Source organism: Clarias gariepinus, chromosome 2, assembly GCF_024256425.1.
Source record: "Clarias gariepinus isolate MV-2021 ecotype Netherlands chromosome 2, CGAR_prim_01v2, whole genome shotgun sequence".
NCBI lineage: Eukaryota > Metazoa > Chordata > Actinopteri > Siluriformes > Clariidae > Clarias > Clarias gariepinus.
This window is the reverse complement of record NC_071101.1, coordinates 43904615-43920217: the sequence shown is the minus strand read 5'-3', so window position 1 is coordinate 43920217 and position 15603 is coordinate 43904615. Positions and strand designations below refer to the sequence as shown.

At 37.7% G+C, this 15603-nt stretch overlaps 1 protein-coding gene across 1 annotated transcript in view; it reads left to right on the top strand.

The window, feature by feature from the left end:
* Nucleotides 1–14385, top strand: part of LOC128543559 (cell adhesion molecule DSCAM-like) — a 235707-nt gene extending 221322 nt beyond the window's left edge. The window contains exons 3-5 of the mRNA XM_053513951.1: nt 11805–11885; nt 13912–14001; nt 14239–14385. Of these exons, the coding sequence (XP_053369926.1) occupies nt 11805–11885; nt 13912–14001; nt 14239–14309 (242 nt within the window). The 3' untranslated portion in view covers nt 14310–14385. The remainder of the gene's footprint in view (nt 1–11804; nt 11886–13911; nt 14002–14238) is intronic.
* The last annotated feature ends 1218 nt before the right edge of the window (nt 14386–15603 follow it).

The following is a 15603-nucleotide window of genomic DNA, read 5'->3' as shown; positions in this document are numbered from 1 at the left end:
CCCCACCCCTGTTAAAACGGCATATTTAGAGGCTCGCCCGCAAAAGGTTGTGTGCCCGCGGTCTACTACATAGCAAAAACATATTTGTATATTATGACTGAGATAGGAAGGTGGCTCTCATCGGTGTGCGTTTCCCACAGCGCCACAAAGACAGCGCTTGTATAAATGTATAAATGTGTGTTTGTTGTATTTCTGGGAAAGAGAAATCTCTAATAAATCTCTCATATCGGCGCGCACGTTCATCTGGCTTTAGATCCAAACTCGGCAAAGGGAAAGAGCGCACGCACGCGCCGCTGGTTCACGCGAACATTTTACATTCACTTAAAGATTTATTCATAACCACTTTTCGGCCATTTACACACATGCATTGTGCTATGTTGTTTGTACACACTTTTACTTTTCCCCTTCTAATTTCCCCTTTGATCAAAATGCTCCTGATATAAGCCGACACGAGCAGCTTCGTTTCATAAAGAGAGGCAACATATACTTGATTAAACACTGCCTTTTTTTTAAGTGAAAGTGTGCGCGATGTGAGCAGCTTTAATTTTTGATAAATAAATAATTATTAAATGGTGGACATAAACAGCAAAAAGAATATTATTATTTTACTTTTGATTATTATTATCATGTTATTGAATGATTATTTGAAACTGAAGTGCTCCGTGTAGATTCATGCCACGAGTCATTTTATCATACAAAGATTATTACGTTGTGTTCGGACCACTAAGCGTCTGTGGATTCCAAAATTTACATTTTTACTGTTTAAAATTAAAATGTTTTTACAAGCCCTTGAGCTGTTGTTTGTGCTGTTTCCTTTAATAATAACAATAACAATAGACAGATAGAACCAGTCTAAACAAAATTAATTGCAGCCGTTTACAAAATGTCCCCTTGCACCACCTGGCGGTCATTTTACAAATTACTTTGAATTGCAACTAACTTATTTCGGCTGTTGCCGTTTGCCGCGACAGAGTGCGTGGCAGTCATAGACATTCCCCTTGAGTAACCACTGTATTACCTAAATAACTTAGTATAACTCTTTTAAAACAATACATCCTTAATTTACACTTACTGAACATATAACCACGGCATGTTTTAAATTCACCTAACTCCCAAAAAAGTAAATAATATTAACTCTATAAAGCATATAAAATAAACCATAAGCTTACTCACCCAGAAATGAGTGATATTAGCATAAATCCTTGTGCACCACAGAAAGGCTGATTTACACAGATTTCACCAGATGCAACTGCCCAGCTCCTTGATTACTTTATGGAAATAATACAGCTTAATATTTTCTACTTCATGACAACAATTTTAAACTTAAGTGTTTTATTTAATCCATTTCTTACTCTTTTCTTTTTATCCTTTTTCGCACTGGAATCACAAATTTATATGAAATTCACGCTGTCTGCCATTACTTCTCTCACCAAGTGAAGCAGACCGCGTTGTGCAATGACGCAATCGGCAGTGGGCAGAGCTACACGCGGCAATTCAAAACTACACATATTTTGTATATATGTTTAAACTGTGATGTTTTCTAATATCTAATGATGTCTAATGTGATATCTAATTTCTCAATTCAAAATGAGTGTGTGTACACATACATACACACACAAATAAATCTTAATAAGCCTCTCCAGGCTGGATAGTAACTTGGGTTACACCAGTATGACACAGCCCCGGATCTGCACGTGCACTTTATCCTTTCCCCTTTCTTTCTGTCCTTCCTTCTTTAACCCTTTCCTTCCCTATTTCACCTAAATAAATTATCCCTTTTCTCGTAAGACCTCGCCTCGTGTCCGTGCCTCATGATGCTGCCCGTGCAAATAGGCTCAAACCCATTACAGATACCAAATCAAAATCCCGAGCCCAAACCTCATTTAAATTAAATTAACAAATATTGTAAGTAAACAACAATAGCCCACATTTAAAAAAACGTTTGGAAAGTCTTTCCGAGGCTGCATTAGGCCTGTGTTATATGCCGAGCGCTGGGAGATTTCCTGAAGCTCAAATCTCTGAAAACTACACCTGTGACACAATAACAGTAATATTTCAAACATTCTGCAGGCTGCTATTTGTAGAAACCAGAGAATAATGAATAAACCAGTTGTTTGGTCAAAATAACCCAACCAGGTGTTCATTTGTAACTCACTACATCTCATTTGACCCAACATGAGCAACACAACAATGTATTTAAAGTACTCAAAATAACCCAGAATTTTGACCCGGCATAAACCACCCAACGATGTGTTTACAGAAACAACACAACATTTTTAGTGCGTCTTTTTTAAGTTATTGTAATGTTTTATTCTGAAAGTCTATTTTACAAGTTATTTCTATATTTAAAGTTTGATGTATTTTTGAATGTATTTTTTAAAATAACAATAAACAGATACAAACAGAGATAGGCTATATAACAGTTCATTCTTTGTACAAATAAAATTATCAGCTAGTGAACTTGATCGTCTGTCCAAACAACATTTAACCAATGTTTGTTTTTTTGACTCATTATTATAAAATAAATATTAATATCTCTGGTTCAGATTTTTTTATTTTTTCAGATGTTCTCAGATGTGAAAATTACCAAGTTCCCAGATGTGGTAATTACCATCACTGTAGTATTTCTTCGATACAACATATTGTTAAGACTTTTTTATGACTTAATTATATTTAAAACTGCATAGAGTGAAAAATGTCACTTTGCGCCACCTGGCGGTCATTTTATGAATGACTTCTGAAAATGCAACTGATTTACTTTGGCTGCTGTTGTTTTCCCACGGTGGTGAGCGTGACGGTAATAACCATTCTGGTTGTCTACGTACTGTATATTTAATTTAAATTCTAAATCTTTACTGTAATTTTAATACTGTGATTGTAAATTTGTTTAATGTTTAACTTGTATTTCATAAGGTTTTGCCAGCGGTGGTACAGTGCAGTGGGGGTCATTATTTACTATTTAAGAAAACTATGATGATATGTGATGGCGTGCGCCTGTGATGGGAGTGTGCCCAAATCTACTATGGCTACTCGCTCACTCCGTAGGCTCCATTGATATTCGTGCCGCTGCTATAATTAACGTTAATATGATCTTAGGCTTGCTCCGCATTATAAAAGCAAGGCGCAGAGTTTAGTCTGAGATCCGTGAAGTACGTGATGTGGTGGAGAATAGGAGAGCGGCATGCAAGTGGGGCAATGTGACGCGCCCCAGGGACTTTAAACAAGGACACTGGAATTCCGCCCATTGATCCCCACGCTGAGGACAGCGCGAGAAAGAGCTGTGCGAGCTCGTGTGGTACCTTCATTTCCGCACCGAGCCTGCCTTCCGCTGCCGAAGAGGAAAAGGCCGCGAGGGTTTGCGTTAAGTTATTGCGTTTGCGTCAGCGAGGACTCCCGCCGGACATCGACAGCGGGAGAAGCGCCGTCACGAAGGAGCGTGCTGGAGCGCTGCCTCTGCATGCTCCGTTCTGCCACTCCACCCACCGCCACTTATTGTCCATCCTCACTCCTTTAACCCTTTCCTTCCCTATTTTACCTAAATAAATTACCCTTTTCTTCATAAGACCTCGCATCGTGTCCGTGCCTAATGGTGCCGCCCGTGCAACATGGGTCAAACCGGCTACAGATCATAACAGTCTACTGCATTTTATTCTTATAATAACACAAAAACAGAAGCGGGGCTGAATGACCGACATCTGCTGATGCAGTAGAACATCCTGACAAGGTTTTAATTTTAGGATCATTTATTTCAGTTAATGAATCTAAAAACCACAATATATAAGATGACACAAAACCCTACACGTCTTTTTTAATTAAATGTGATATAATCTAAAGGCTCACTGTGTTAACATTTATTTCGCTTAAATTTGATCCTAATGAGATTTAATTTAATTTGAATTCTACATTTGTACTCTAATTTTAGTACTGTGATTATGAATTTGTTTAATTAAAATGTTTTACTTGTTTTTATCCGCTACTACGTGCAGCTCTAAAGGAGCTGAATGAATGAACTGATGCCTGAGGCGTCAGTCTGTAGTTATATATGCTTCTACTTTGACTAATAAACATGGCTCCGATTCTCATGTAGCTGCAAATTTTAGGTAACCCTAATCACACTAATTAAATTAATAAATTAATTAATAAATCTGAGCCTTCTCTTTTGTGAAGTTGACGGTTCAGAACTATTTGACCAGTTTATAATAATGTGCTGGATGATTCTTAAACTAACTGCAATAATTTTATAATATTCTTTGCTTGATGCAGGACAACAAATTGACCATTGTGAAATTTTGTAAATTTGTGCTGAGGCAGTGTGTGTTTTGTTCTCCTCTTAATACAGCTTCATGCTACTGAAAGTGAGTTATAGTCACTTAGATTAGAATCTGCTATAAATACATATTTTAAATAGAGAGCTCTAACTCAGTGTGGTGTGAGTTTAAAAATGCTGGTGTGTGTGTGTGTGTTTCCCTTTTCTCCATATCACTCAAGCTCAGTCTAATCTAATGTTTTAACCAAGAGATAGAATTGTAAAGTTTCTCTTTGTGGATATCTTAAAACTAGTGAATTGTTTTTGTGCTTTATTCTAGTGAACATTTAAGATGAACACAAACTTCCCTAGAAGTCAAAGTTTAGATGTTGTTAATCCACCACAGGCTGGATGTTGTAACAGCAATGCAATATGTTGATGTTTGTTTATTCTCCAGGTTGCCTGAGGAATCAGCAGATAGTGAGTGTGACTGGATACGTGGGACAGTCTGTCCTTCTGCCCTGCTCCTGCTCTCAACTACAAGCCAAACCACACACTCTGAGATGGATCTTTATCAAAGGATCTGATCAGAAAGAAATCTTTCCAAAGGACCAGACAAATCGCTACACACACAGAGTTCAGCTCATTAATGATCATCATCCAGGAAATCTCTCTCTACTCATATCACACCTGACTGTAGAGGATGGAGGATATTACAGGTGTAAGATCAACAACAACGACATTAAAGACGTCTCAGTGAAAGTTAAAGGTAAAATGATCTCCACTCAGAGTGAAGAGAAATAATATTCGCGTAATCCGAATGAAACGAAGACATATGTACGTGCATGTTATTCACAAGTTCTGACGCGTGTCCTTTTGTTACACAGTGTCACTGACGACCCCAGATGTTTCGTTGATTTCTTTGTCTCTTGTTTATTTTTAACATCAAAGTACAACAGTTGTTACAGTTTTTTGCATAAATCCACTGTAGTCACGACAAGTCGCTTGCTGTGTTCTGTAGCTTCGATAGATTACAGTTACGACAACTTATTTTACTGTATTCCTTTTAGCTTACTGTCTCACGGTCAAAAGCTTGTGTGCGCCACACCTTTCTGTATCCTTCAGTGTCTTAACAACAACTAACAACTGACGTGTGTGATAGACATGCAGCTACATAACTGTGAGATGATGTCACAGAACAACTCATGAAATTATGTCACAATACAAATTATGAGTATGATACTTAGTGCCTAATGCTTAACTAATAGACTGAAATGAAATAAACACAAGAACCAATCACAAGAATGAAATATGGCCTTTACAACACATTTATAGCCGCGTGAGGCAGCAATCACACTAAATATATTGTTTAATTTTACTCCCAAAAAAAGAGAAAAATGCTTCTGTTTCATGTTTTGCCCATTTTCCATGCGTGTGTTTAAGATTATGGATTATCTGAGTGTGTGTTCTGATCCACACTACATTTCCTGAATTTATTTACAGATCTGGCCTTTAAAAACGCACGTTTTCGGAAAAGGGATCCCACGACTTGCCGTGGTTGCGCGCGGCAAGCTGTGAAAATGCCCTTCAATACCTGTAGGGGGCAGTCGTGTTTCAGTCTAAAGTATTGTGTGTCTACTGCGCCGAAAAGTTTTATGTCTCTTATACTAAAATATATTTAGTGTGATTGACAGCAAGCGACAGAGGTCATAAACGTGTCAAGCTCAAACTGTTATGTATTTATTCATCATTTTCATTCAGAATTATTATTATTAGTAGTAGTAGTTCTCCAAATTTATTATTATTATTATTGTAACGCACCCGCGCGTGTGCAAAAGGACTACAAAGATGTATGACGTTAGCCTATAACAGTATTTAAGCGCTTTAAACGCAGACAGGTACTGGTGGCTCAGTGGTAGGTGATTCGCCCGCCATGCGGGAGACCCGGGTTGGATTCCCAGCCAGTGCTCAATATGCTGGTGCTATTCGCTAAAATGCCATAGATATAGCCATTACATTATCAACTTATGCTTCAGTACTAAATGCATGTTTGCAATTGAGAATTTTTTTTTGCTTAAGCTATGAAACACATTAGCACTCACCTCACAGTTGCTATAATTTAATAATTATCATAAGCAAAAAGTGTAAAACAAAGGATTCACATTTATTACATTTTCACCCAGAGCGGGATTCGAACCAGGGTCTGGACGATTTTATAGGATATACGGATATTATACCGATATTATTTAAGCAACGCCACACCACGTGGAAAGCAACAAAAATGCTTCAATTTCATTGGCTGTCACTAAGTGTCAGCTATTCATGACTGGCCCCCGCGGAACACAGAATCCCCGGGCTTCGACTGCGCTTTCTCTATTCGTTATTACAGGGGCGGACTGGGACCAAAAAGTGGCCCTGGACTTCCTGGCCCACAGCAGCCCATACCATAATACATTGGCTCATTAATGTAGAGATACATTTTTAACACCAGTTACTAGTATAAAAATATAACACAATACAGAAATCAATGCTATTTAAACATGTTATTTGAAGTATCACTGAACATATATTGGAAAGAACATCAAGACAAACAACATATAAATCTATAAAGACAATATTTTAAAAGGAATGGCAATAAAACAACAGGCAAGCTGAAATAAAATCAGTAGCAGCAGTAGCTCACGCTAGTAAACTAGTTACTTATTTTAATTATTATGGTAGTCAATATTAATACGAAATAATCCTGAGAAACATTATTTCAATTAATATTTACCACCATCATAATAACTAGCACGAGTTAATGCTGCTACTAATTTTATTCAGTATGATTGCCATTCTTTTTACTTGGCTCTGGTACAGTAGATCAGGGGAGACGTGTTGGTCATCATCAGCAGGCACTGGTTCATCATCACTGATGAGTGGTATGTCTTACAATGCATCAAGATGATATCCCCGAAATGCAAATGCATGATAACTCACAAAAAAAGGCCAATCGGTCTTTTCCTAAATGTTTAGCTGATGTTTAGGTGAAATTCCACCCATACAATGGTGACAAATATACAAAGAAAAAATAAATCAGGAAGGGGCAAATACTTTTTTTATGTCACTGCACATGTAGTCAGATTGTTCCACTGGGATTAAACTGTGCCAGGTGGAGTTAAAGGTGGAGTGGTGCGCTGCTGGATCCAGCCTCACTGTCCCTGACCTGTTATAGGCAGAATCTGTTCATTTGAAGCATTTCACAGCATTTACCTCGAAAGGTTTTTCTTATTTTCGCGTAACCTTTTCTTCTTCCTCCTTTTCATTCATGAAAATTATTATTAATTTGCTCAGAAAATTCGCTGCATCGAGAAAGGATCAATATCTAAAAATTGCCCACGTGTGGACAAAGAATACAAAAGTGTATAATCTTTAATAAAGTTAATCTTATTACAATGTTGTTTCCAATGCTGAAGCAAACATGATTTAGTTTTAGTCTATTCATTGAATACAACGCGACAGCGCGCTCCGAGGTGAAGCGCATCCACAGTTACTGTAATCCCCCATCTCACCTTTACGACAGGTGTGAAGTCATCAAACCGGTTTCGCTGCTGGGGAAATTCACAGAATTGGGGGTTTTAAAACAAATTAACAAGACCGAGCAGACGTCAGACAGGGGGTTTGGTTGGTTAGAAGTGGCGCTGCCGGGGGGGGCTGGGGGTTGGGGGGCGGCAGGGAGTCTCGCCCGCGGAGCAATTCAGTGTAGAACCGCCACTGCCTATTTTCCACCACATCACGTACTTCCCTGATCTCCATCTCCGCGCTTTGCTTTTATAATGTGGAGCAAGCCCGAGATCATATTAACGTACCATTCATCATTCAAAGTTATTCATATCAGTGTATAGTAAGTGTGATTTGAAAAGTGCTATAACTCCACCTGCCACAGTTTCAGCCCAGTGGAACAATCTGACTACATGTGAAGTGCCATGAAAAAGTTTTTGCCCCTTCCTATTTTTTTTTCTTTGCATATTTGTCACACGTGTATAGGTGGAATTTTACCTAAACACTTTAGGTGAGAACGTATAGGTTAATATGTATAGGTGAGAACAGCTGATTCACACTTGGGGATAGTGAATAATTTGCATTTGAATGTTGTCTGGCATTGTAAGCACACGCAGTGACACTAAAAGAACAATAGGATTAATAGGAATAGGAGGCACTAAAGAGGAGGATTTTAATTTAGACTATAAAAAAATTAACCTGCGTCTATTTTTAGGCGTGCCAGCTGCCACTTTTTAGTCTTATAATGCCCACATGACATGCTGGTACAGAGCTGGACATAGCTCATCCATGCCAATGATCCCGGGTTTTCACCCTGCGCTATAAAATACGAGTACAACGGCCATCCGCGGACAGCAGCTCCTGCCTCCGTCCGCTTGCGCTTGCTCTTCTTTGAAGTCTCTGGGGCGCGTTCCAATTGCCCCGCTTGCATGCCGCACTTCCGCGTTGTGTGCGCGCGTCTCACTCACACCACGTAGTAAAATCCACTGTAAACCAGCAAACCCCGAGTATTTTATATATTATAGTATTTTTATATTCATTAGCAAGGAGAGCTCTTCTTCATCATTCGTGCCTAATTCCGCAGCCCCGCTTCTTCGCATATCTGAAGGAGAGGCCGCCTAACTAGTGAGCGAGGAGCGATATTGATTTGGGCGCACGCCGTGACAGGCTGAAAAAAAACTATTGTCCTCAAAAATGTAACAGATGAGGACTCTGATTAATGTGCAAAAACTATATAATAAAACTATATAAGACTACATGCCTTTATAAGACTCAACTTTTATTTAAGCGCACTCACAAGAACGAAAAAACGTGATTTTATAAATGTTTGAAAGCAAATAAGGTGCGCTGTTCTGTATTGTTTTTGGTGAACTTGAGCGCGTCAGAAAATGAACGCAAACGTTTTTTAAAATGGTCAGAGTCAGTCTGCTTGCTGTTTTCCCGACGCGTTCATAATCATTAGTCTACTTCTGCCGGTGCACTCTGGAAAACTTCATGCATGCAGCTAAGCTAAAACTATGGAGTGAATTAAAGAGGAGAATCACAATGCCGAATTAAAGTCCTGAGCCCAAACCTCATTTAAATTAAATTAAAAAATACTATAAGTAAAAAAAAAAACAATAGCCCACGTTTAGAAACCGTTTATAAATTCTTTTCGACATGAGTTGGCCTGGTGTTATGCGCAGAGCGCCGGGAGATTTCCTGCACTCAAAAAAATAACTTGTTGAATGAACATAATTAAATTATGGAAAGAATTTCCACCTGATTTAATGGCTTTCTTTCAACATTAAGCAATTTTGTTGGCCCAACTTAATGTTTTTAGGTTCAGTCAAATTAATTTTATTAGGTTCATTTAACTTATTTACTACAGCTGCGTCCAACATAATTTAATACCTTTAACATAAATGAATAGCGTTGGTACAACACATTTTTCAGTTGTAAATTAAGTTGATCCAACTCAAGTCAATTTAAATTTCAAGACCTGGTCTACAGAATTCTGTGAAGGAAGGAAACATAAGACAAACGGGATAAAACGGAGATTTTTATTTTACACCAGCAGCAACTTACAAATGAAGTCTCAATTTGAAAAGGTGTACAAAACATAAAACATTTTTTTTTTTACCACCAACAGAAACGTTTTGTACTTTATAACTGTTCGTTATGACTTTTAAATATGACCGTTAGAGACGGTTGGTCAGGAAACTCCTGAAGTCAGATGCAGACAGGACACTTTCACTCACAAACTCCTGTGAAAAAATACAGAGATAGATTCAATTAAAATTCATGATACTTAATTTATCAAATGAACAATATTTATACTTTCTTCCTCTCGCTTCACAACTCATGAGAATAGACCGAAACCAGAACCGAACCGCAGATTAAGCACATATAACCGTCGGTATTTTACGTGTGATTAAAAATACAAGAAATAGCTTAAACCAAAATAACGTGACTAAACATCGCTAAACAGCAGGTGACATTTATGTTCAGTATTTCGTTTCTATTTAGAAAAGATGGGAATTAATTCCTTCTTACCTTTTCCACACGCCCGCCAAACGTTTGTCTTCTCAACACGCTGTGTTCTCTTCTCGCGATATTTCCGGTTTTGCTATTTCCGGTTTTCATAGTGACAAGATCTCTTTGGTTTATCTCAACATGATTAAATCTTATAAATGTTAAGTTGTTGAATTTCATGTAAATACAACATAATTTATTTATGTTCATCTTGGAAACATGAAATTATTATGTACAAATCACATATTACATTTTAGTACATGTAACAGGTAGCCAGGTTAATTTTTTTGAGTGTGAAGCTCCGAAATCACTGGGGCATTTTTTCTAAATAGATGCTATTGTTAATAACTGATGGAGATTTTGAGCTGTATATACACGCAGTTTTGAGGGGTTTAAAACGAATTAGTCCGAGCAGACCTACATGAAAGGTGAGAAGTGAGTAACTGCGCGCGCTGTCGCGGTGTATATAATGTACAACACACGTTTATCAACCTTTTTATAAAAACGCTGCCTTTTGTAAAGTGAAAGTACTTTACAAAAGACAAACTGCTTTATTTCAGTCATGAATTCACAATCACATCACATTCCAGCTATTATTTCCAGCCGTGGTTAAATAATGTATGAAATAATTATTAAGTGCTGGACACAAACAGCAAATATGATGATTATTATAAAAAGCCCGAAAAAGTTTGTGGTCGTAAGATAATATTTACTTAATAATATAATATATATAATTCATTCATGTCTTCTGATGATGTCGACACATTTTTTACGTTTTAAATAAGATATGTTGGCATATTCACGAATCAGGACATTCGCATAGTTAAGACTATCAGATAGCCTACTATCAGGAAATTAAATTAATTTCAACACCATGTAAACTGAGACATTGCCATGTCTTTCACTGTTTTGTCCCTGTTAAAACATTACAAAAAATATATAAGAAACTTATTAAGAATTTTAAAGCACGAATTTGGGCATCTCATTTCATCATTATGAAAATAATATAAAGCACATATACACACATTCATCATGAAAGATCTGTTGTAAAGCAAAATAAAATTCATGTTTGCTTCAGCATTGGGAACAATATTGTTTTAGACTAAGTAATTATACACAGTTCTTCGTTGTACAGTACTTGGTCCGGCGTTTAAATAAAGTCCTTCCATGCGCCATCTGGCGGATATTCAGTGAAGCACAACACATTTATTTAAATTCCCGAATGTTGCTTACGGCAAGTCGCGGCGCGCCGCGCGCTAAATTGAGGCATCCCGCGGGAAAACACGCGCAGTCTTAATGACCACATCTGTATAACAGATTAAATGTTTTTCTCTGTGCAGAGGCCACAAGAAGACCTTCAACACCCAGACCAAAGACCAAACCCACTTCCACAGCAGGTACTACACAGCACTGTAACACACAGTCAGGATAGTTAGTGCAGGTTAAGGCATCAGCTTGGAGCCAAACACAACACTCACACACTACATTTATCTGTTTCTTCTAGTTCTTGTAGACGTCACACCTACAAAACCAACCCTGGTGGTCGAGAACAAAATGAACACACACCCTGAAACATCTGGAAAAGGTAACGATTAATTCACTGCATTAAAGTCATTAACACTTTTGGTGATTTATATTTGATGTGAACGTTTCCAGAACAGGAAAACAAAAATTCAGAAATGACAAAACTACACTTTTAAAACTGTTTACAATCATCCAGATTTTAGGAAAGTAAAACCAGCTATATAAAATCAATAAGTATAAACAGCATGAAATATATTTCATAAAATTTGTTTCAAATGAGTGCTAAAGTTAGAATTAAACGTTTTAATTGAGTTTATATCTTCTGGAACGTCACATCACCCGGGAACCAAACTAGCGTGCTTCGGATGATAGGGCGAGTGCTTGACCACTGTGCCACTCAGAGTCTCAATTCTCTTCCACATTTGATTCCTGTCTCTGTGAGCATGGAGTTTGCGTGTTCTCCCTGTGCTTAGTGGGATTCTTCCGGGTTCTCCGGTTTCCTCCAACAGTCCAAAGACATGTAGATTTAGCTAATTGATGTTCCTGAAATTGCCCGTAGTGTGTGTGAATAAGTGTATGTGTGTGTCGATGGTTTGGCACCCTGTCCATGGTGTACCCCACCTCAGTGAGGGCAGCGGTCAGAGGTGAGAGCGTGTAAAATACCCGAACTGAGAGCGCAGTATGACAGAGCAACCAGCGTCGTTCACGTTCATTTACAGCTCAGCAACATACACCACCAATATCAGCTGAAGTTACAAAACAACGGTCTTTAGCCTCGTATACACAGAAGTAATTAATCAGTGTAACAGAACAATAAATGTCATGCACAAGAAAGTGCTCAACCAACTATTTATTATAAATACTTCATCCCCCAAACCCCCTCACAACACTATTTACAATATTCACAATATAAACTGTTCCTATTTGGTCAAAAGAGAAATGTGAGGAAAAAGAGAAAAAAAAAGTGTGTGTGTGTGTGTGTGTGTACAGTATATGAGCATCAGCCAGCGTGTGCATAGTCTCGGTCTCCCCGGCGTTTTTCCAAATCCTGGAGCACAAAGAACTCCAAGCTGCCCTATGAAACCCGATTAATTAGGAAACAATTCACAAATATACTCCAGGTAACAGGTAACGTCCATAAGCCTACACAGCGGGAAAAACACGATTGATCACAAAACACGGAAGGGTCGCGCCACTCCTCTCTCCCCTCCGCATTTTTGGTTTACTTTCTCATTTCGTCTCTTTTTTCCACGGCTTCCATCCGACAAACTTTTCGCAAGAACTCGGGCCCAAGACCATTTAATAAGGTATCAAACTTTAGAGAAGTTTTGCAGGTATTACAGCAATTTTAACCTCAGTCTCTTATGTGGCTATGCTACAGTGCTAATGAAGATTCACTAAAGATTGATTCAAGATTGTTGTTTGTATTTCATACAGACACAAGGAAATGTACAAGGCCAACATAGTTACAAAAAACTGACAATAAATATTAATGAAATGCTTTGGAAATTTTAAATACCTTATTTTTTATACACAATGACTGCATATATAGAGATATGTTGTCCACATGCTTGGTTGGTTTCCTCCAGGTACTCCGGTTTTCTCCCCCATGCAGTGTAGGCGTATTGACGTTTCAATTAGTGTGTGTGTGTGTGTGTGTGTGTGTGTGTGTGTGTGTGTGTGTGTGTGTGTGCGCGCGCTCTGTGATGGATCAGCACCCTATCCGGTTGTACCCTGCCTTGTCCCCTAAGTCTGCTGGAGAGGCTCCAGACTTAAACCTGTAAAGGATAAGCGATTTAGAGAATAAATTCATAAACCTTTTTTAGAAAGAAAAAAATTACACTCGAAATCTATATTCAAACCACAACTGATCCAGATGTTTTGTATTAAAAACCTTATATATAAAACCATTCAGCATGAAATATTTTATTACATTTATTTCAAATATAGCGTTAATTCATTCTACATAAACATGTCTGTGGTTTACCTGAAAATGCTCATACGTCAGTGCATATGTAATATTCTCTTATAGCATCTATAAAAATGTTATGTCTAATATGTTGATAGTATTAATAACATCTCTCCAGAGTCTCTCCCCTTCGTCCCCTTCGCTGTGGTGACTGTGATCTTTCTGCACATCATCGTAGCTGTGGTCTATTGCAGCACCAGAAAGAAAGGTACACATTTAGTTTAAATTGTTGTATAATTTATTTTAGTTATTGAGTTCATATATTGAGGATATTTACATGAACAGGACAGGACTGCATAGTTAATAACAAAATCCAGTGACCCGTCTGCATCTCAGGAGCATCTCAAGCACTTGCTTTACTATTTCATAGAAATTCAACATCCATGACTCCAGTTTATCTGCTGAACTGACTGAATGTTTCTTGTCTATTTTACTCTCCATATAGACTCTCCATATAGTCCTGATAGAGTTCATTACAGCAGAGCTGATGGAGATGGAAAAGTGAATCTGCAGTAGAGAACATCATCAGCAGAAGAGACACATGTTTAACAGCAGCGACCCTCAACACACCTGATTAACAGATCAGATAGTTCCATGAGTTTATATCACATAAGTGTATTACATCATCCACCTGTGGCTTTAAAAACTAAGGCTGATAACTGAAATAGATCCAAAATATAAAATTTAGTTATGCATAAAAGACTCTTGTATTTCACATGAAATCAGGAAATTACTGTAGTGTCATTTGTGTTCATATTTTTTATTTTAAAGCATCGCATATATTCTCTCACATCATTTTGTACATGTACTAGTCCTGTATTGTAAATGCTTTCAGAACTGATGTATTTTGATCAAAACTGGGTAATTTTCTATTTTTTATGTTTAAATATTTATAAAAACATTAATATTTCTATTCTTTCGTATCAAATTCAACATAATAAATAAATCCATGTCACATTAGTGATTGTAAACAATTTTCCCATCATTGATCATCTTCATCTGTTGAGTCCCTCTTCCTCTTCCAAAGCCAGATGTCCAGTCCATCTCCCAAAACCTTCCTCCACCTCCCTCAGCCACAATCCTGTCCTTATGTCACCTGATAGAGCTGGATGATTAGTTCATTATTTCTGATTTGCTCTATTTCTACAGTATGAAGCTCTTTTTCCTCAGCATATATTCCTCCTGCATTCTCAGTTTAAACATTTCTCCTTTAATATATTGAAGCTCAATACTCCAGTCCTAACAACTTCAGGCTCTCTGGTTTGGCGCTGATCTCATGTTACTGCCTGTGTAAAGTTTCCCCTGATCTCCCATCTCTGTGTGGGCTTTATCTGGGTTCTTCAGGTTCTTCTTACAGTCTAAAACATGCAGGTGGATGGACTGGTGGCTCTAAATCATCTTTAGGTGTAAATGAGTGTGTGAGCATGGTGCCTTGTTATTGTCTGGCCTCCCAGTCAGGCTGTATTCCTGCCTTATTCCCTGTCTTTTTACTATGGACTATGTATCCATCACAACTCTGACCAGAATAAAGTTCTTAATGCAAGTGAAGTAACGAGCAGAGGTTACACTCTACACTAGATCAGCGTGACCTCTGCTGGCATGGAGGACAAATGTCCTTAATCATCACTACATGGATTTAATGTAGTGCTCCTGCAGCTTGAGGAAACTAATCTCATGAATTAAACATTTGCACCTTGTAAAATATGTAATTTAATAAAAAAAAAAATAATAATAAATTCACTCTTTATTTTTTAAATAATTATTTAATTATTTATTTAATTATTATTTATTTCCTGTTCTAATATTAAAT